Genomic DNA, 24224 nt, shown 5'->3' with positions numbered 1-24224 from the left:
ATATAGTTCTAGCTGCCAATTAAGGCTGCAACTAATAATTATTTTCATCAGTTATTTTAATCAATTAATCTGACAGTTATTTCCTTGATTAACCCTTTGTTCTGTATTAAATCCAACATGACACATTCACATGTATTGTTTTGTCAAAGATATTTAATTTACAATTCGGGCTGTAGAATACTATTATTTTCACTGTTGATTAATCTGGTGATTATTTTCTTAATTAACCACTTTGTTGTTTGGTTTATAAAATGCTAATCAGTGTTTCCCAATTCCAAGATGATGTCAAGAAGCTGGAAGCAGAAAATTTTACTCTTTGTTTAGAATAATTAATTAAAATAGTTTGTGATTAATTACGTTGACGAGGAATCAATCAATTGAATATCGTTTAGCTCTATTTATATTGATATAAAATAGAAAAGCACAAAATGCACACATTTAAGAAGCTGTTACAAGCAAATGTTTGGTATTTTTATCACATTGCCTCAGTGGGTTTTACAATCTGTACAGTGAAGAACATCCTCTGACCTTAGAGTGACAGTAGTGTATCAACGTGTTTGTCTTTAGTGTAAGATTGTCCATATTCCATTCACGATACGGAGAACTAACACTAGACAGGTTGAAAGAGATGTGCACTGTGCATCCACAATAGTTTTTAACTCAAAACCTGCTGTTGATCATAATCACAGGGACGCTACATAAACATGTTTAATTAAAGAGTAGTGTCTTTTGATTCAGTTGTGTCTGTATGTGAGAGAGACACAGAGAATGCAGAAATACTGTCTCTGTACATTGAACTGTGTTTGTAATCTAGACTTGTTGACGGAGCTGTGCGTCTCTCTCTCTGACAGGTATGGAGGAGCGGACCAACCAAGCGTCTTGGGCCCCAGGTGGCGAGTCCAGTCCCTCCTATGAGTCCTCGCGGGTAAGTTGACCTACACCTTAACGCCTCTGAATGGCCTTTCTGCTCCACAGCACATCATTTAACACTCGTTACATCAAATCAGTACATTCACAATGTTTTAGTCTCACCTTATCCCACTCATATCGTATGACCTGTAGTAGAAATATTTCTCTGTGACAGAAATGGTTGGTTAATGTTCGCACTGGTGGTGGAATTGATTTCTTTTTAGCTACAAAATATATTATGCATTTGGCAGAGAAAATCAGTAACCTTAAGCTGATGTTGTTGTGTGATTGAACCTCTTTTTTAGTATAGAGGTCTGTTAAAGCTGAAATTATATTAATGCTGCGTCCTATGAAAGTGTGATGAACACTTCTTCATCCCCAAAAGTTAATCCCAGTCGTATGTTGGTATTTTTAATTTTAAGGTTATTTTCTATCAACCAGTTATTTTAGAAATTAACAGATTGATCTAATGAATAATGAAATGTCAAAAAATAGTTCAAAAGTGCACCACAATTTCTCAGGGTGGAAGGCAATGTCTTTAATAGAGATGTATAATATGGATTCTTTTCAGTCGATACTGCTAACTGATAATTATCTGCTTCTCATGGCCAAAACCGATAAGATAACCAGTAATTTAAATTTTTTGTATTTTAAAAAGAAGTTCATAACCTGTAGTTTATGCACAACTGAGGGTGAGAAAGGCTAAATTGGAGATGATGGATAGAGAGCAAAGATGGCTGATTATTTCCCATAGCTCTAATACAATTTGTTGTGTTAAAACTCAAAGACTTTTTCCCTCCTCTCTCTGAACTCTTGCAGAACATGTAGCATGCATCGAGTCACATTTTCACGTCAAGGTGCGCTTTGCTTCTTCTTCAATGTGTTTATTGGTGGATCTAATGTTGTCTACGTGACTGGCTATATGTAATTTCATTATCAGGCTGAAAATGTCCGATATATATTGTGCATCCCTAGTTTTCAGATGTCTTGTTTAGTACGGCCTACTGTCCAGAACCTAAAGATATTTAATTTACTGTGATGTTGATAAAGGTTCTCAGTCATCCAGGTCATGGTAAATCTAAGTGCTGTATCGTCGTTCTACAATACAGCACTTAAATTGTACTTTAAGGCAGGCATTAACAAGCTGTTTAGCCTTAGTGATGAGTGCCCCTATCTGCCAGTAATATTCTGTAGTCGCTTGCGGGACTAAACTGTCTTCAACTGCACTATAAGACATGATGGCAGAAAGCTCTTTGTAGAAATTGCAACCCTGTGTCTACACCTGCTCAGCATCTTTGTAGTGTATTTACAGTAAATTGTACTTGTCATTGCAAATTTCACCATTTGATGCACATACACCTGCTTCCCTATGGCCATATTTTAATAAAAGCATAAAAAATTGTTCTTAGGTAGTCAGTCGGCAAATTTACATTCATTGTTGCCCCTCATCCAAGTATGAGCAGTGCTGAAACAGAGAGCTACACTGATTTGTACTGTACCTCACATAAAAACCTTTGGTTTCTGTTGCACATCCAAACACTTCTTTGTCCATGACTGAACCTGGTTTTTAAGCAAAAATTGACTTTTGATGCAATATCGGCCCAAACTTGTCTTATTCTCCATTACACAAGGACATCTGTGCAGCTGAACAATAAGGACAATACTGTATATTATGTTATGACACCATAAATCTATACAAAAGAAGACCATCTGAATTTAATTTAAAAAACAAAAGTGTCTTGGTCTCAAATGTACACACGTCTTTTTTGTTGTTAATAAAATAAAAAGTAACAAAAATCACACGTTGAATATAATCAGTCTAACTTTATGATGGATTATAGCTTAGTGCTTTTTTAATGGGAGAAATATTAAACTGCATCTCTGTTGTTGTGCTTAAGTGAGAACATCTCGCTGTTAGTGTGAGCAAGTGTGAACAGCTCTCCCCCTGTTTGTTTGTCCCTCACACATTGGTTGTTCTAGATGCCCTGTATGAATTTCATTTAATGTCAATCTCCTGTCACTTTCCATTAGAATTCAGTTAAATGTCAGAGCCACTCGGGCTGCGTTACCTTGTTTATTTCTCTGTGCCCTTCCCGAATGAACATCTACAGGCTATGGTAACATAGGCAGCTTGATTTGAATTATAAGACAGAGACGCTTGAGATATCTTTGCTCCAGGTGCATATAAATGAGTGTTTCTGACATTGCAAGGCACAGCATCAGCCAGCAGACAGCTGTTTGTACCTCCATAAGGCGTGCACACAAACAATCACATGCCACAGTCTCCACACAGCTGCATACACACCTTATAGTGATACAGACTTGATTTTTTATATTTTAAGAGTGCTGTATAATTAATGCTACAGTTATGACATGATGCTTTACTGACATAGGTAACCATGTGAATGATGATAAAAATTGGATTCAGAGAAAAGTGGCATATTCCCATTGTGGATGTTAATCATTTATTGATGACCATTCAATTACCATTAAGAATTTGTTTGATTAAAATTATGTTAATCGACAATGCGCAAAATTGGTGTTGACATTAATTTGTAGAGTCAGGCGATTAGAAAAAGAGTTGTGAGTGCTGGAGACAGGATTTCAGACACTTTTCAGCAAAGCTGTGATGAACAGTTTTCAGAAAAGAAAGGAATTTTTTGAAATTGAGATTAGCTGATTTAAAAAAAAACATATTCTGTGTAGTCCCATGAATCGTTAGTAATGACATACTATCGGTGGATAAAAAAACAAGAACATCTATACAGTGCAAACATTACCATGCCCTGCAGCAGATGCTACCTTTGTTGATATTCAATATTTATTACCTCTGCCAAGGAGGTTATGTTTTCACCTGTGTCTGTTTGATAATTGATTGGTTGGTTGGTCAGCGGGATTACACAAAAACTATTGAATGGATTTTTTTCTCAGTTTAATTGAAGGTTGGGTCTTGGCCCTGAATAAACCCCATTCACCTTTGGTGTGGATCAAGATAAAGGGAAAGCAATTTTTTTTTCTTTACTTCACATTGCGCGATAAGCCTTTTTTTCACACTTTTCGTGCATTTCTCAGGGAATAATGCATGGATCTTAATGAAAATATCAGCCATGTTTGGGTGGCTGGTATCTTTGAGTGAGTACAATTTAATGTGGATCCAAATAAAAATCTGGTTTTAGTGGATTTAAAAATGTTTTACGTGATATTGGATAAGGCTTGATTGAATTAAAGGTCTTAACCCCTACAGAGCTGATTCATTGTTCTTCTGTTCAAATCTAATATAAATCTGGTTGGTGCCTTGTTTACTTGATGAAGAATACAGTAATACTTGACCATTTCTGTTGAAGCTGTTAATGTCTCAGGATATAAATAAAAGCTGTGAAGTATAAGGAAGGCACTTTCAGCAAACTAGCAACAATGATAGATCATGATGCGTAATGTCAATGTGAAGACTGGCTAAATACTAACTTTTTAGGTTTGATTTGTTTTTCCCAGGTATTATCACCTGTCTTGTCACCATATAAGCACTATAAATATTGTTAAATTAGCATTAATATGGTTTGTGTTGGAGGTAATGCCATTCTGAACCATATTTTGCCACCTTTCATTAAAAAAACACAGATTTCCAATAATGGCACATAAACACGAATAAAAATATTAGTTGGAAAGATTAAAAAGTCAAAGTTAATAGGATATGTAAATTTACAATACTGTAAACTGGAAATATCAATAAAACTCCTTATGCTTCTCTAAACTCATCAGGAATGTTTCTCAAAGCTCAGGGCCATCAACGCTATAGCCTGGACGTTGAGGAGCCCTCAGAGGTCTTTTACTGTACTTGGTTTACTTCAGAACAATCCATACATCCATTTTCTGTGAACCACTTATCCTGTTGAGGGTCATAGGGGAGACTGGAGTTTCTTACTGCACACAGTGGCCAAGAGGCTCATATTTACACTCTTTGGCAAGTTGCCATTTCACCCAGATAGACTTTAAATAACTAATTAAAATGAAATCTTTTTTTTAATATTTGCAAAAACAATTGTGTCCCTGAGATTTTTAAGACATCTGTTTTGCTGTCGAGACCTTCCTGTCATTTTCTGTTTTTCCCTGCTTTTGTAAAGCTGTGGTAACAGCAAGATTGCATAACAGACTTGGGTATTATTTTTTCATGAGCTTATGATATTGTCTATATTCTAAGATGGCTACTTTCATTCTATTACTTTGTTCATTAATAATCATATTAATGTACACAAATGATGCTCTATTCACAATGTCTGTCTAAGACTCTCAAAGAAGTACTCAGTGCTTCATCTTTCCGTCTGTTACAAAGGGAATTCAGTCTTGTCCCTGAGCTTGTTTGAGCCGGTGAGCTACGAGTGTGTGATCAGTCAACTGTGAACAGTCCCGAGTCCTGCCGTGCTGACCTTGGCTCCCAGCCAGCCGCTGTATCCTGGGCAGCTGTGGCTGTAGGCTGGCGGTCTGACAGTCAGGGCTGTGCCCACCGCCACCGCACGACAACCCCCACTTCCCCAGTGCCCTGCCCCGACTTGATACTCGACCCCACACGCATCCATCATGAGCATATCATCACTTCCCAAGCTGCCACAAGCAGCCCCACATTCACCTGGGATACAGCAGTGTGTGGAAGAGACGACTTTTTAAACGCTGCAACGAGTGATTGGGGGAAAAGGCGTGAGCTCCGGCCTGCATGCTGCCACGATGATCTGACAGTTATTTAGCCAGTAGTGCCAACGCAGCCCTGTGGCAGCGATGACAGCGTGTGTTAGTGTCTCGGATAGATGTAGGCCACCAGTGTTTGGGAATGATGAGGATCTGTGATTGATGATCTAGCAGTCCCAGAGGAGCAAACACAGTGTGGTTGCACTGACAAACACACACATGTAATGAGCCTGGGTTGACAGTGGCAGTCATAACAATCAAAGTGTTCATTACCATCAAGAGCTTTCTAATATTTAGTCAAAGGAGTGGTTTCACATTTTGGGAAATGCGCTCAATGGCTTATTGATAAAGAGATAGATAATGAGATATTGAGATAGAGATGAGATAGATATTTCTCCTCTAAATATGTTGTTATAGTCAAGGCTAAAGTGAAAAAAGAGAGAAACTGCAAGCTCTAGATCCACCAATTAACACGTTTACATCTTGTTTTTCGGAAGAAAAACCGATGTGTTTAAAAAATAATCCCCCTTTTTGTGTGGGTTATGTGCAGGACTATTTCTTGGCTGAAAGTGGTTGCCAGGCAATGAGTGGATACTCCAGAAAGTTGTTGAAAGTATCCCAGCCATTGATTTATATGGAAAAACTAGATAGTAGACACAAAGATGGCGCCCTTCCTTCCAATGAGAACTGGTCCACTAGCACATACGCAAAAAACATTCTCTATCTTCGAAGTTTACTTTCTGGTTAGATGGCCCACTGAGTGTGCACAGTAGAGTTCCCCCCGCTGGCCCTGCCTTACATTTTACATAATGATGACGTCACTGTTAAAAAGATTGCTTTTCTCAGCTAGAGGAATAGAAAACCTCTATGGATCAAAAATCATAATAGAAAGAGTCATAATGTACATTGTTTGCAGTTCGAGGGGTCCCGACAACAACCTCTTGTTATATTCGTGCTCGCAGGGGAATCTTTTGCTGCAATACTGCGAGTGGCCACTGGGCAAAATTGGAAGCCAGGCTGAGCAGCGCCGTCCTATGATCCTAGCCAATCCTGCTCATAATGCTTTCTAAAATGGCAAATTGTTGTGAGGGTACTGGTGCAGGTAGTGTTTTCTTTACTTACTTTGGACAGAACCAGGCTATCTGTTTCCAGTCTTTATGCTAAGCTAAGCCAAACTCCTGCTGTCTGTATATTTAACAAACCAATATGTGAGGGTTATCAACCTTTTTCATCTAACTCATCAGAAAGTGAATAAGTGTATTTCTTAAAATGTTGAAGTATTCCATTAAGTCTGTTGTTTAATTTTCCTTGTTTTGCTGCAGAATACAGGAAATGTTGTGGTACATGAGCTGTGTATGTGTAAGTCCGTGTGTGTTAGTTTGCTAGAGCCTCTCATGGGGCTGTTGTTGTTATTGAGTCTGTTCATGGTGTGATTAACAGTGTGTGCGGCCTGGCAGAAGCACAATGGGGAATCTCTGAGGATTCCCTCGACACAGCACAACACTCCACTGCCTTTGAAATTACTCCATCACCATCCACTCACAAAAAAAAAAGATGGATAATGAGATTTACCTTTTTTTTTTTTTTTTTACTGTATGTTGAATGCAAAGGGTATGAGTTGGTGAAAATAGCTCCATAGAAATGCAAGCCCAATGCTGCTCAGTCCCTCTGGTGGGAGTTAATGTAGTTTGGGGAGATGTATTTGACTGGAGCACAGGAGGATTTTCACAGGGCTTGGGATTAGCACTGTAACGGAGTGTCTTTTATTACATGGGACCCCGAGTTTTCAAAACCATACTGTGACCGATATTTAGACCTAAGCCCCCCAAGCTGATAACTGTCATGAAAAGGCACTGTTAAGCTGCAGGAGAAAAAGGCAATTTTTTTAAGCTGCAGGTACCTGGGAATGATGTAGGATTGAATCTCTCTGTTTTCTTTCCCCTCTATGTAACAACACCTTATGAACTGTGGTTTGGTATATAAACCTGTTATCATATAGATAAGATGGTAGACGAAATAAAAAAAACTGTAATAAACACAAACAAATGTATTGGGGTTAGATGTTATCTGTGCCACAGATGTAATTAAAATAAAGCAAATGTTTCCGCACGTTGAGTTCTATGTGACCAGCACAATCTTGCAAATGTTTACTTACCTTTTTTAAAGTGCCAGGTTTCAATAAAATGACGGCCATGAGTTTTGCATCAGTTGACATCCTATAGGAGAGCATTTAATCACTTGTAAAATAGGTCCAAAGAAGGTGGTATGAATAACTTTTGTAATATGTTGCCCATAAAACAACTTTTAACTGAATCAAAATGTTTTAGACACACTTCAGTTCATTTGAGGGGATGATGTAAAGAGGAAATACAATAATTATAATAATAATAGTACACTTTATTTTTGTGGCCTCTTCCATGCAAAGTACTTTACAACAGTTTTTAAATATTAGAATTAACTTTTAAAGAAAAGGGAAGATAAAATATTAAACAGCAAAATAAAATGATTAAAAACATCACAACAGCTTTTTAGCCTTTTCTCATACGTTGATTAAAGCTAAAAATAAGGCTAAAAAGCATCCTCCCATTTAGATAAAATCGATACGAATGCTGTTAGGCTGGTAGTTTTCACACCCACGAAGCATGAATGATCACTGATAAGTAAAAAAACCAACATATAGCATACCATTGTTGTTGTGTCTTCACAAAGAAGTTCACTGAGTACTTATATCTTAATGGCAAATAATGGGGTTATAAATCCAAATGTATTATGAATGTGAATGAACCTATAATGAACCTATGACCCGACTATAATATACAAGAAAGGTGACAGTTTATTAGCATAACGACCAGTTGTGCTCTCCTCTTACTAATTAGTGGTATGCAATACTACTCAATTAGTGAAGTTGCCCGATAATGTGCTTAATATTCTGTTCTCTCCCCCCAGGGTTTCGCAGACAGCCCTCATTACGGCGATCATTTGAGTGACAGTCGATTAGTGTCCCATGAAGGATTGTCCCCAACACCTTTTATGAACTCGAACATAGTGGGTAAGTAAGTGATTCTCTTCAACTCACCCCTCACATGCCCTTTGGTAGTGGGAAGACATCCTGTTAAAAAAATTGCCTGATTGAGGTTAAGGCACATCATGCATCTCGAGGTAGCACTACTGAAAGGGCTTGGCAGGCTACAGGGCTATTTTTTTCTCCATCTCCTGCTGTCTTTATTTCCTCCCTTAATCCCTCTTCCCTTTCTCTATCTCCCTCTTCCTCCTCCTGTGATGACCCTCCCCCAGGCTAGAAGTCACGCCATCAGTATAGCTTTCCGTCATAAGAAGCTGTCTCCTAGACATTAAAACCGCCCCCAGCAACTATCATTGGCAGCAGGGTAGTGATTTCTGGGAGTGGGGTTAAACAGACTGTTGTACCAAGGACCTTCTCACACAAGGAGAAAAAATTACAGAATGGTGTTGAAAGATTTCTATTTTTGCAGTCGTGACTCAGTTTTATTAGATGTTTCTCAGATCAGTGGTTCTTAACCTTTCTGGTCTGATGGACAGCTCAGATTAGCTCAACTAGACCTTTATCAACACCACCCATCTTGTTCCAAGTATGTTCTTTTAAAGGATTTTAAACTCAGTGTTATTTAGCGGCATTAATAAAAAAAAGTGACTATTATTACTATTACTATACAAGACATGGGAACTGGACATAGGCTTGGTCTCATCTGTCAGTACTGAAGGTTTGGTCAAATTCACCTTTTCTGTGACCTGGAGTTGCAGAAGTTGGACATTTTTCATTAAAAAAAACAAACTATTTTGGCGTCTCTGCCCACTTGGTAACTCACTCACTCTCAATCACAATACATGGCGTTCAGGTGTAACAACTGACTCAGGTTGGTGGAGGCATGTCCTGTGCTGGTAGTTTATTGGGTTTTGTTACAATAAATATCAGGGATTCAAATTTTAAGCAATTTCTTTAATTGATAGTCAGCTGTCTTAACAATTCATCATCGGTTAATCATTACTATGTGAAATATATTGGATGTTTTTCCATTATAAAACTGCTTTAACCCCTGAATGATCCATATTTGATGCAAAATGAGAGTAGGCTATATTAGGAGTTAAACAACAGATAAAGTGAACGCCAAGTTACTTGGATGATAAAGTAATTCAAACTAAATAATGACTTCTTTTTAATTGTGTATACTGAGGCTACTAAATGGCTTAACTGTTATAATATCAGTTTGTAGGGAGTGTCTTTTTTAGATTTCTTAAAATGACAAATTACGTTACTATTTTAATTAAATACATTTTCTGACACCAGTATTTTGCATTTTATGTTGATATATTTACAAAGCAAGTAGGCTAATTATGATTTGTGACAAGATACTGTTTGTTAATTTGTTCCTGTCTCTGAGTGTCAGTTTGACACTTTTTTAAATGTTTAAATTCTTAACAGCGATTATTTTGATTAATGATTAATCATTAACATCCCTAATAAATATACTAAAGATCAGCCTCCAGCTGATTTGTAATGCCTATTTTGGTGTTTATTTAATTTTTAATTTAAAATCATAGTTTGTATTTTGACAATGAGCACCAACATATTAGTACTATTCCTGACTTGCAATATGTTCTCCTGTTGTAACAATTAAAAGCTGTGTGTTATCCAGCTCTTTGGCCCGGCATCATTGTGATGTGTAACCACTTGACAGTTTTATGGCTAACTACATCTCAGCTCATTATGTAATGGCCCTGGAGACTGGTCTCCAAGCAAAGCGATTAGTTCGCAAATGGGTCCTGCTGAATTGAAACAAAATGTTATCTTTCTTGTAATTGATCACATGACTGTTTCCCCACGCACACACTCACATTAACTCTCCCCTTTTCAACTGTGTCTGTATTATGCTCACAAGCCGCAGAATATGGATGTGATCTGTTGCAGTGATATGTCACATCCAGACAGCATGATTGTAAACTTGGAATTGCCTGTGCTTATCTCAGCCACAAGACGAGTATGGTCTTATTAAATTGTTTTTCCACAGTAATATCTGGGATTTTCATAGCGTTATGGAGTTTTCAGCCCCCTCATTAAATCATGTCTGACGGGTTATTCCTCATCAGTCAACAAGGTAGAACAACCACACAATAGTGAAATATACAGTTATTCACGTAGGTGGGACTTTGTCCATCAGGTGTGTGAAATTCTTTGTTCACCTGAGGCTGTAGTTGCTGTTTTGGATGGTAAAATACTTGAAAGTATAAAGGTAGATCACTTCGTAACTTGCAATGTGTAATTCTTTGGTTTACCACGCAATCAATGAAACAGAGGAAAAAACAGTGCTGTTTTTGGCCTGAATCCATGCTCATAATAGATGCTCTTCTGGCTTGGTGTTTGTCAAGTGTCAGAGATTAAAGTCGCCTCTCGTGTTTTGTAGGCTTGGGCCATATCCAACATTTTTTTTCACATGGCAAAGACGACATGTAGCCTCATTCAATCCCTTGGCTCACCATTTTGTCCTGCTTTAAACACGAAATATTGCCAAACTGGAGAGCCGGTGTTCTTCTGAGAAACAAAGTCCTCCATGTTAGTATGTTAAAGTGCTGCGTGCATGCTGCTACATCACACCAATTTAGCTGTAGTAACGTCTGCCAGCCCAGTCTCCTTCCCACCTCGTTAAATATCAGTGTGCGTTGCCTCCGCTGCCATGACAGCTCAGCATGGATTTTCTTTTCAAAATAAAACCCAGAAGATGTTCTTACAGCTGTTCAATATTCAATATTGTGAAAAATATCCTAAATGACTGCAAATATCACGATATTGGATAATATCTTATATCGGCACAAGCCTAGCGTTCTGTTAAACGTTGATATTTGAAAACATTGCAAAGGCTACAACAGAAGGTTGGATGTACCTTCTCCCCTGTGTGAGAGAAAATAACTAGTCAGTAGTCTGTTGTTGCAGACGATGCAGGTTGCAGCCTACTAATTTTACTGTTATTCTTTTTAATTGTATATATTGAAAACCTATTTAGAATATGATTGATGAAGATGTGGAACTGTCATTGCAAATGTTTGCTTTGCTTTGCACAGGCCTTGCCAGTTCATGGTCTTTCGCTCATATAAAAGGAAAACAAAGAAGAGAAAATACTCTGAATAGGTGACATCACTGGTGTACTAGTCTGAAAACGCGGACATCCTCCACCTTTAAATCAAATAGATGCGGTCATGTAAGACATGTGTAAAAAAAACCCACAGAAACTACGGACAACGATCAGCTACAAAACCTAATGATGACCCAACAGTGGTCGACAGTCCTCTTGGTGCGCCTGAGCCCTTAGGACCTCTTCATGTTTCCTGCCTCTTATTCAATGTATTGTTCCTGATGGGAAATGCCCAATTCCTAAACCTGATGACGTACTTTCCATGTTTACTTGGATATGTTTAGTGTAGTTTATCAGCACAGTGGATCTAAACCATTCTTTGTTTCAGAAAGTGCAACACTGATTGGAAATTTCCTTTAGAAGTAGTTCAGAAGTCTTTTCTTTTGCTGCGACGAGAAATATCAGTCCTCATTTCAGTCGAATCATTTCTCTAATGTTTATCAAATAACCCACTGACTAAGCAGTCATACTGCTGCTTTGCCAAATAGCTTCAAAATGTAATTTATTCTTAGAGTTTGAACACAATGGAGAACATTAGTCTGGAGGAAGACAAATCACTTAAGAACACTGAATGCACTGTTCTCCCCACTGTGAAAGTCTGATCCTCTGAAGAATAAGCTGCTGCTGCCTCTAACATGTGTCCACCAAATGTCAAACTAACAATAATAATGTTGATCAAAGAAACCAGACACAAACAGTAACTAAATATTTATTATATAGTGATCTGATCTTGTTTATTATGATTTGCATTCGCTTGAAATGTGGTCTGATTTAGAAACACTGTGGACCCCTGTACTGCTAAAACCACCGCTCAGCAGCTGGAATAACACATGATAATACCTGATTACTGACAATATCGGTACTGTTGTGTGAAGTCTTGAACTAATTCACAATAATCAGTTTTTATACTGTAGAATATTAAGTTTGTCCAGTCAGTGAAGTGAGTATTAGATATGCATTGATTTCTACTGTCAGTGTGCTCTGAATGACTCATAGTGAGCAGGAATCCTTTCTACATAGTGGGACAATGAAACACATTAATCATGTCAGCGTGTATGTAGCTACAGTAAACACTACGCTATAAACACTTTAATCTTGAGAAACATGTTTTTTAGTAAAAGCCAGCTTTTCAGTTCATTTCAAGGAGTGAGTGTGAGGTGGCAACCGAAGCTTATGTTCGATTTGAATAATTGATAAGTTACAGCACTTGTGAATTAAATATTGAAGATTTTTAGCAGTCAGCTTTGTTTTACATGTGTACTAGTCTGGTCATACTGTTGCTCATAAAACAGAAATAGAAACGACTGTTTCTTCCCAACTCGTGGCCTAACTCCAGTCTCCCAGGAGAAGAATGTAGGTCTTTGAAGCTGAAGAATGGGGCTTTGGGTGAATGTCTGAATGCTTAAGGATGACACTGGCTTCCCAAGGGGGCCGACTCCCATGTTAGGGCAGACTGTGTATCAGCTGGTCTGGACCTCACGTGCATCTTAGCCCCGCCCTCTGGTGCTACAATCCTCTTACTAACTGGCACATCATCCGCTGCATGCTGCCCCACAGGTGGCGGCCACATTGTTTATGCTCATAGTGCACGATCGACAAACTTTTTCAGTCTTGGCCATGTGAGTCCCTATGACTCAACCACTCGTCACATGCGAGGAAAGAGGCTACGCTCAGACAGTGAACTGACATATTATTCAAACATTTGCAGTAACACAATAAGTGATTGCTGTGGACTCACAGACACCCAAGAACGTCCTACCTTTAGTTTAGATTGTCACACATATGAACACTTAATAATGCTTAATAATGATTTGCAATGGCTGGAAAACGTGACTCTGATCAGAGTTGTTTTATATCTGCATGCCCCTCCAAAGTCACATAGACTGAATACAGTCATTTTTGTATTGTACTTTTGATTAGAGCCTAACCGATATATCTGTTGACTGATATTTGCCTCTGACAGATATATCTGTATCAATCTGGATCAGCGTATATGTATATTTATTATACAGTATATACACAATATATACCAAACATACATCTTTTAAAATCATCCCTCAAATATGGTCATCAAACATTTGTGACATATACTGTATGTAATAGAGGCATGATATATTAAAGTTAAACAAAAAACTTTATTGTCCAACATTGCATCAGTGCACTGAAACAATAAACTTTCCTGGGAATGTAATATATATAAATTACCTCAAGCATCTTTTTCTAAATTAAGTTCTGTTGAAAAACAATTCATATCGGCACATATTGGACAACATATACACCGATACTGATCAATCCATATATATATGCGATACGATAATATTGGTCAATGAAATGTGGCAACCAATATACTGGATATTTTTATCAGCAAATGAACCTATAAAAAGCAGAAGTGTCATTACATCATGAATCTTGGTTTGGGGCCAGACTGCGGTGACAGCTGCATTGAAGTCAATGGGAGATGCATAGACGAACACACTAAAACCCAACATATCTACGCCATATGACTTTTGATGAAGAACTGCCTCTAGAAAATGAAAGGCCACACTTCAGAGAGTAGGTTAACTACTGATTTTTTTTTCATCAACACATTGATCAGTCCTCGATTTCGTTTATGAAAGGCTCCTGTTCGCAGTGTAATTGCAGTTTCATCAGCTATATTTTGTCAGACCTGATCCGTTTGGTCACAGTAGTATCAGCCCTGTCAATAATTTGGGCGTAAAAAATCAGTCGTTAGCCTTCTCTCTGAAGTGTGTTCTTTCATGTCCGGGAGGCATTTCTTCATCAGAAGTCATATGATGTAGATATGTTGGGTTTTAGTGTGTTTCTTCATGCATCTCCCATTGACTGTCACCACAGTCTGGCACCAAAGCAAGATTCATGATGTATGATGACCTTTCCTTCTTTTTTAGGTTCCTTGAATATCAGCATATTGTGATATTAATTTAAGACAATATCACACACCCATGTTCCAGCCTGTTGTGATGACAAAGCACCATTTCACTAATGTATCTTTATGTAAAAGTTGTACATCACTGATTAGCTGGCAATTAAAAATCTAATTTTATTGTCTCTAATGACGTGACATTCACTAATGACTTGAAACGATGAGTGAGTTAGACTCTAAGATACAAAAGATAAATGCTTTATCCTCCAACTGCCTCAAGAATACACATTTATTTTTAAATGTGCAGCTGCTGTTTGATGTAATTCACTGAACCTTCACTTCCTTCTCAGTATGTTGTAATGCTCGATGTAAGGTCTTCTGTAGGTCTCTCAGTCAGTTGCTCTAATTGTTTAGCCACAGGGATAGCCAGCAGTTCATAGCCCTGACAAGAAATGGTTAGATCTAATTACCTGCTAAGATTTTTCCTCGTGGTGTCAGCTCGATAAGGGGAAGCCAGTGGGGGAGGCTGATTTCAAGCAATCTGGGCAATTACCACAGGCGATGAGCTGCAACTAAAAGAGCTGCACTCTGCTCCTTTATTTCACGCTATATTGTGATTGGTGTGTACGCTGCCTAATGTTTGTCTTTTTGTCATTATTTACTTAATGGACTGATATTGTTTTCCGCTAAGTGGAGAAAGCCTTTTGATTCTCAGGCCTAACCTCATGTGATGCTTTAAAGTTTCTGTGCTAATTAGCAAGACAGGGTTGATGTAGCTATTCACAGCTGTGGCCCTTTATTGGAATAAAGAAAAGTAGGGGAAATGTCTTAAAGGGACATAAAAAGACCCATGAAATCACTCCTAATCAGTATTCTTTCTTTTATTTTATATATATTTTTTAAAATGACTGTTTAAGTAGAAGGCTGCTACAAACAAAGATTTCCTTTGTTGATTAATCTTTCGATTATTTTCTCAATTAATTGATTATTTGTTTGATCTACAGTATAGTTCAAGATGAGATCCTCACATGTCTTGTTTTGTCCTCAAACCCAAGATATCATTTTACTCTCACAGAGGAGTAAAGGAACCAGAATATATTCACATTTAAGAGGCTGCAAGTAGACAATTCTTACTTTTTTTTTCCTTAAAAAAATACTCAAATGGATCAATTGATTATCAAAATAGTTGGTGATTAATTTAATAGTTGAAAGCTATAAATCCTTTTCATCAGAGGCTTGCTCTCTGTCTTATACTTCAAACTACAAACAACTCAAAACATGAAAACCAGGTGGTTAGAAAGGAAGGAACCATGTCTGTAGTGTGAAAAAACATAGCTGTATATACCTTTGTTCAATAAATAGGAACAGCTGCCTTCTTCCTTCTGATACAAAGTTGGGTTTCAAATTGGCTCCCACTGCGTAACTGTGGTGATGACTGCTCTTCTTTCCAGCCATGTGCCTGAGGGCGTGACATCACAACTGCTGAGTTGTATTTTCATGCTCACGTTTCCCTGGTGTGCTTCATGCATATTACTCATACAGCTTTGGCCCTGCATATAAACTAATCAGCTTAATGCTGTCATCAACACACGCATACAGCCGCATGTATCCTGCCACCAGCCTGTGGACATACACATGTGACCGTAATGTGAGTCCCTGAGTGTGATTGAGCAATTGTGTTGACGTGCCGCTCAGTCTCACCCACCGTGTGAACCATAGCCAGTATTACTCTCTTCATTACCAACTTTAAAGATGCCAGGTGTTAGTTAGCAGAACATTAAAAGTCACTATGGACTTCCTGTTATTGCATCGGCCTCTATTTCCATCAGACAGGTGGAGTTTTCTGTTGCCATGCAGTTACTTCTTAAAAGGCGATAAGAAAATGTTTAAACAGGACAGTACTGATGTTGCCGTTATATAATACATCACCAACAAGCTTTCTGTCTGGTATTGTCTTGTATTGTCTTGTATCCTAATCCTAATCATCCTAATCTAAGGCACCTCAGCACTCAATCTCATGAGGGCCTCAGTGAAAGAGTAGAGCCAGTTTGAGCTGTACGTTTTTGTATTATTTGAACAAGCGATCAGATAAACTCTGATATTTAGATGCGTTTACATGTAAATTCCACTAATAATCATAATAATAGCTCAATCAGAATAAAAAAAGCCTCATGTAGCCACCTGAGTCGAAAGAGACTGAAGCGATCTGAATTAATACGCATTTGCCCCTGATAACTTGATGGTTTAATGTTTGCTTATTGCTTTCATGGCAGTCCTTTATCATTGTTGTACTCTGCCAGCAGTATAGTTGGCAAAAGTCCACAGACTTCATATCACTAACAGTGTGGTTGTAGCCAATGTTTTTAGTTGTAATGTGATGGTTTGGCAAATAGCTTAGATCAATATTATTGGCCTGGATGGATTTCATGAATGTCATTAATGGGTATTTATACACTGTGTATTTGTCTGTCTGCTCTAGGTAGTTTAAAGCCGCAGTGCTTGCTGGTAAAAGGAAAGGGCTGGAACCTAAGATTTGCATTATATTAGCATTCAGTTAGTGTTTGATAGTCGATGATGTTTGGTTAGTTGTTTCCTCTCCTGTCCTTGAAATTGAATAAATACATTTTGTGTGTCTGTGACTTTTGCTTTAAAATAGCACAACCATGCTGCACTGGATCGTCTTTTGCACTATAACAGAATCCATCTTTCCCGACTTTTCCCTCTTCATTTCTAATTGTTCCTCAAGGCTTTTTTGTGAAGTATCAAATCCCACATCACACTGGCATCCCCAGTGTGTTTTTACTGGGGCAGGTGTCATGTGCTAATGCTCTGTCTCATGGGAGACCCTCCTCAGACCCAGGCTCTGATTGTGGCCAGGTGCTGTTCAGGTGTGCACTTGGTTTCCTCTGTAGTGTGGGTCACAGATGCTGCCAATGCTGCCTCCTCTCCCCACTCTGTCATTCACACCCACCCACCCACACACACACAGTATTGTGCAAGCTTTCACAGTCAGATCTGAATACAGTATTGAGTCATGCAAAAAATTGTTTTGCATATTCACTTGTTTGTGTTCCTGCAGAATGTTTATATCCGCTGTATATTAGACAAGAACAGAAAGCAAAGGGAAGACGAGAAGACGTGGTGCAGTACAGTTTAGTGGATGTAGCCGGTCATTATGCAGAGCTGCAGGGTGTGCTTATCTATTACCGCGGTCAGTGGAGCATGAAGAGCTGAAGATGAGCTGAAAGGGGAGCAAATCCCTTTTCTCCATCCCCATGCCGCCCACATTTCCCCTCACACCCTAGCCCTCCCCGCCTTCGTGCTTCTCTTAGCCCATCTCGGCCCTGCCCAGCCCTGCCCGTGCCTTCCTTGGGCCCTGGCCCCCAGCATGCGACTGGCTAGGCTGTCCAGCTGCAGAGGATCAGCTGTAGTCTCCGTGGGCCTGGAGGGCTGTCTCTCCAAAGAGGAAAGAAAAGCTGGGGCATTGCCAAGGTGTGATGACATAACAAGTCTCTAGGAAAGCAGCTGCAGGGGTTAGAGCACCATGAGTGTGTTTACAATCAGTGGAAAGGTACCTCGTGTAGTTGTTTCACACCTCTTATATGAGAGAATTCCTATGATGTGGGTTGACTGGCAGGGCCCAGAACAGGCTGCTTTGATGGTTGTTTGGATGGTTGTAACGGCCCAGGATACTTGTGCATAATTGTGTTCATGTGCAGATATTGGCACAACAAAAAGATTATTTCTTAAAAACTTTATTTTCTGCTGAAAATACAAATTTTGGAGAAGTGGTTAAAGGAAGTTCAGATAAATCCAAATTCTCTCTCTAAGACCCATTGTGCTCGTTGGCCTTTTTGAATATCCCCCATCTCTCTCTCTCTTTTTCCACCCTCTTCCTTCCTTTCTCCCCTCCCCCCTTTCTCTCATTTCTCTCGCCTCATGCTGCCTGCAGCTGATGCCAAGAGGAATGTTAGAGATTATTTAATACAAGTGCAAAGCTAAAAGGGAAATGATTCATTCAGAAGAATTACTGTTAGTGGAACAATTAAAGTCTGCTGACTTCAGCCCTTGCTGCTGCCAATGCAGACAGCATTGAATATCTTATCACTGTGTAGTTCTGATATACTGTATGCCAAAAACGCCAGTGACCATTGAGTCTTGAATCTTCCTTGCAGAAATCCGTGCTTACTGTGTAGAACTGTAAACAAAACACGTGACTTAGTTCAAAACTGGTTGGCTGGACAATTTTTTCACATGATCTATATATATATATAGCTTACGTATTTTTGAAGATTGATGCATCATACATCTATGCTGTGCATTGGACATTCATAGATTGATTGTTATCGGTCTAACTTTAAAACTTGGAGAGAAATAACCTAAAGGATCGAGAGGTGAAGTCACGCCCCATGGGAACTTATTTCAGAAAAAATTGTACAGTAGTCAATGAGGAGAGACAAATAATTATTAAGATCCTGTTTGAATTGTGCCATGAATTACACATATGATGTTTGTCAGTTTAAAAGATTATTCTACAAGTCAAGAAAGTCACGGTTTGTCACACAGATACTAAAATACCATAACCATACCAAGTTTTATGTTAAACTGCTCAGTAAACCACATCTTGTTGCTCAATTTACGCCATCAACACCAACATGGCCGTCACCTCGGTGCAGAAAAACTATTTAATAAGGTGTAAACCAAATAAATCTGGCCATATTAACAACTGTAGTTATGTGAAAAGAGAGTTAGTCAGTTCTGTGAGCTAGCTAATATACAGGATCAGCTCTTCAAGGTTTCATTATGGGTTTTGGTGAGCATTAAACAAGACAATGTCACTTATGGGAGAGTTTGGTGTGTTGTCTTTAAAATTAAGCATTTTCACAGATTTTCTCGAGTTGAAAAATTGTCTTTTAAATCAACAAACATATTGGTTTTGTAAAAAATTCAGTATGTAGGAGGATAGATGTGTGAAATAATGCCTTGCTTGATATGTACTGAGGGGTATCCAAGTTGTCATTCATGGAGACGTAAGAAGGATGAGTTCAAGTTCAACACTTGAGCACATGCAGAGGTGGTCTCTTGCATGTGTCACAAAGGGGATCAACCTCAGGACTAATTGTGTTAAGATCCACCCACTAACATCGAGGTTTGAACCCATGTTGGGCACAGATGGGTGGCAAATTCATTCTAACCTTCCTTCCTTTCTTTATTTTGAAACCAAGTAATTTCACTACTACAACACGGAGACGGCATGACATCGATTGACCCCTGATTCCATCAATCTCTGTTTCAATCTACAGTTTCCTTCACCTAAGGCAACTAATTAGAAAATACATCAAAGGTTGCATCCTTGTTGAGATGAGCCACAGAAAGCCTGGCCCACAGTTGCTGGTTAACTCTCATGCCCACCTCTCCTAACCCCCGCCTCCATGTTTTTCCACAGTCACAACTGCTCGTCCAGGCGTCTTGTGTCCATGCTGGCGAACAAAACACTAGATAATGTTGCACTCCCCTCTTGATGGACTGTAGATGATTGTGACTGGCTGAGAAAATGCAAACATTTGTTTCGCCTTTACTCCCACTTGACAATGCCTGACATTTTGTCCTGCGCTGGCACAGCCGTGAGAGTGTGAGGTGTGGGAAGTGTAGAGAGAAGCACGGCTCTGTGAGACTTTTTCCTTGACTGCCAGGAATACGGGGGTGGGAACTTAAAATCAACAAAACTCTTTTAAATGGCTGCTACAGTTTTTGCTCGCATACAATGCCATCCCCCACAGAGAGCACTCATCAAAAGATTTCTCCCCCTCAGGCTGTTTTGATGTTTTATTTCGTGCAGGCTTGTGTTCTTAAAGTGTAGGCCGCTCAGTGTTTGCAGGGGTTTTCTGTGTAAGGAAATATGCCCACAGTGCTTGGAGCTGGATCAGCATTCCTAAACCATGTGTGTATCCTTCCTTGTCCTTCACCTCGGCTCTCTGTTGTCTCGTTCTTCAACAGTTGTTTGGCATCTAATGTCGAACATCGACTCACGCTTTGATGTCACACACTGACTTGATTCTCATATCCAACTGGGGGACATTTCTTCAGCTTGTTAAATGTACTCTTGTTTCCCCCAGACTGCCCTCTCTCTCTCAGGCTGACAGGGACGATGGTTGTGAGCTCACATGATGCAGGAGGGGGAGCATGTTAGCGTCCCTACCGAAGCAGCATCCATTACAGTGTTGGTGTTCACATGGTGGGAGACGTTATTAGGGAGCTCATCGCTTCTCTCCTCTGAGAGAATAGATGTGTGATTATGAAGTCATCAGCCATGAACCAGTGAGGCTGCGGAGAAGCACCCCTCCTCATGGGTCCTCAGGGTGCCATTGATTGGTGACCATGTGTTTGTGCCTGATAGACTGTGAAATGGTGTGTTGCTGCACGGCTGTGTCACACCTGCGTCCCACCAAGGTGATTGATTGGTTTGGTCATGTGGAATGTTCCCATCTGGTCCGCAGTAATGCATTTTTTTCCTCGTTCGTGAATAACAAGCACTGGCAGGAGAATAGCCGGGCTCGGAAAAAGGCAAAGGCCAAGCGAAAACATTTTCCCCTTTACGCCGCCCCCCTTTTTCCTTTTTACCGAGTTAGAGAAAATTCAAAAAGGCCGAGGCATGGCACCTGATTATCCTGGGAGGGGATAAATACAATCAGGAAATCCACATCTCCTCTCTCACAGAGATGGATTTTAGGAGAAAATAAACTGTTAAGCTAGTGCGAAGGGCACCAGCTCCTGATTTCGAAAGTCATACTTCAGGCCTAAAGAATGTGCAGTAAAACGAGGGATATCTTTGATCTAGCTCAGAATTTCAACACCTTTTCTTGATTAGTAACCCTTTTCTAGCCTAATCAAAAAGCAATGGTGTTAAGCTTTTCATCGCCTCAAGCCTAATGTGTTATTTTGTTTCTTCTTTCCTGTATTCCTCCTGGTTTGATTCCTCTTAATCCTGGTCCCTCTCCTTTAATTGATCTATTCATTCCACCTAATGGCTAATTACACATCAGGCTGCATGAGCAGATGCATTTATCATCATAGTACGTAATAATCAGTGACATTTCAACAAAGAAAAAAATAAATATGCAAATAAGAACTCATTAACATTTGCTCTTGCTGTTTTGAATAATGTCACTGCTGACAAGGCTGTTCGCAGAAATTGATGTTGAGCTCAGGGCGAGGGAGACATGTTTTCTCAGTGTATTGTGCCTCAATCTTGTGTCTCCATCCTACTGTTGTTCCTGATGTTGATCTGTATACATTGTCTCCAGCCAGGGAAGAAGCTGGTTTGGAACAATACCTCCTCTCCCTGTTTCCTCATCGAAACTGACCTAAGCTCCAACCCAACCAGCTTTTATTTACTGTCAGACAGAACCTGTTCAAAGCATCAAATAGCTTTGACAGGATGGATGTACACAAACGTTTGAAAAAAGGAAACAAAAAGGAGGCTGTATGGAGAAAGAGAAAGTGTGTGTACATCTGATATGTCCTTGTGTTGTCTCTTGTTGACAGAGGAATGTATTAGTAACCTCAGAGACTGTCTTACTTTACTTCCAAGGCATTCAGAGAGATCAGATATAAGACTTTATATTAAGTAGAGTACACTATTGTCAGTTTATGATTTAATCATCACAGAATCAGGTCCTTGTATCGTGCTCCTTTTCATGGTAATCAACACAAGAACATCAAAAAGTGGAAATCATGAAAGAAAGTCATAAAAATAATAATTTTTGCCATGAATTAGCCGTGATAGGCTGTCATGATATGGTGATATTGATGATAATTGTGACATTTTTAAATGAAATATTGATCATGCACATATGATTATATTATGTGAATAATACACTGCCTCTTAAATAACTTACTTTCTTTCTGTTCTTTGTACATTTTTTGGAGTGTTATTCATTTGTCAAAAAAGAGAGAAAACACACAAGAAACAAAGTTTTTTTTCTTCAATTTTTCGGTAGATATCACAATAATATTGTTAACATGAATTCATTTGACCTTGATAATCGTGTAGTGAAAGTCTGACATCATAACAGGCCTAGTTCCGACATAAAGGAATGGTCTATTAACTAAAGGATTAATGTTTTGTGGTTTGGTGCCATGAAAGTCATCACATGGGAACATGAGCACAGACACACCGACACCAACAGCAAACATGTGTGCTCAGACAAGAAAACAAACCAAGTGAGCTGGCGTGTGATCAGTTAATTTTGTTTCTACATTAACAGCATTTCGTCATCCTGCATTATGTGTTTGTTTTCACGGTCTTGGATTTCCTTTGGAGAAAGGATGGAAAAAAGAGGCCCTTGGAATGCATCTGAGAGGCAGTGAAGCACGCTCACTAATTGGCTGTTTTTGTGGCGAGGGGCTAGAATTGATCCCTGGAGACGCTTAGGTCACTACCTCTCACATTATCAAAGTAAGGGGCTCGACACAGTGCCAAGCCGCACTGTACTGCAGCCCTGTGATCAATAAAGGAGGCGCAATGTGAATGGCTGGCCAGCATTTCCTTCCTGTCCTTTCCCTCAGTGGGATTTCAGCACCTAATGTCGTTTGTTCACTTCACTAGCTTGGAGGTTGAACTTGTATAACACAAACTGCATTTTCTAATTATTTCAAGTCAAAATTTAACTTTATCAACTTTATCTTATTTGAGTTGTTTGGCTATTGCAGTTAAATATGGTATTTTTACTAACTCTTCACTATATGTTGTATACACAGTCCAATATACTAACAAAGGTCTACAGTTATCTAATGAAGCTTGCTTGTGATTTTCTAACTCATGAATTCTGACTGAAATTACTGCTTTGTAGTGTCAATTTGTAGACACAGTGTTTACATAGAAAATAAGTGGCCATTAACAAGTTTGAGGATGCATACAGTAAAAACTGTTGCTCACACCTGGGTGTATAATTACTGAAACTGAACAGGTGTTCTGCTGCTGTCTAGGTGCTCTAATGTGTGTGTGGGGTGTTTTGGTTGCATAGTGTTGTTTAAAAAATGGTCACTAAACAAAATGTTGCTCTCAGGTTACCACTCATATTTCATACTGTTGCAGAATAAAGCATGTGGCATGTTGAATTTGGTGCAGTTCAAGACACAAGTTCATATCTGTGAAGTAGGTGGTTTAAACTTATGCAGTATTGGAGAATATCTAGGTGAGGAAAGTGAAAGATTACCAGTGCAAATAAATCTTTAGAAGTCTCTTTGAACAGAGCACCTAATCTCCATGTTGTATAGTGCAGATGTGTAATGTCCAGCAGTAGAAATGGGTGTCCCGTACAGGCAAGTAGACCAAGAACTGTCAAAAAGACGCATGTCGTTGGTTGCAATGAAATAGCTTGAAGAATAAGATATCAGTGGTAAAAATGTGGTCTGTATGGCAGAATGGGTGGAAACAAGCCCCTCGTGATAAGAGTCACATGACAGCCGCCTGGAGTTTACAAAACCAACGAAAGAGCGAAAGCTTGACATTCTTGAATCTGGCTAAACAATAACTGAAGTCCAATACAAAGTGCTAAATTTAGCAGAAACTGGGCACAGCTCAT

The 24224-nt window shown here is 39.1% G+C and overlaps 1 protein-coding gene across 1 annotated transcript in view; it reads left to right on the top strand.

Annotated features, from left to right (window-relative positions):
- tcf12 (transcription factor 12) overlaps window positions 1-24224 on the top strand; it is an 81402-nt gene that overhangs the window by 11909 nt on the left and 45269 nt on the right. The window contains exons 4-5 of the mRNA XM_073465105.1: window positions 852-925; window positions 8536-8638. Of these exons, the coding sequence (XP_073321206.1) occupies window positions 852-925; window positions 8536-8638 (177 nt within the window). The remainder of the gene's footprint in view (window positions 1-851; window positions 926-8535; window positions 8639-24224) is intronic.

Source organism: Pagrus major, chromosome 4, assembly GCF_040436345.1.
Source record: "Pagrus major chromosome 4, Pma_NU_1.0".
Taxonomy (NCBI): domain Eukaryota; kingdom Metazoa; phylum Chordata; class Actinopteri; order Spariformes; family Sparidae; genus Pagrus; species Pagrus major.
Note: the sequence above shows the minus strand (reverse complement) of the source record. Positions and strands in the feature narration are given on the sequence as shown.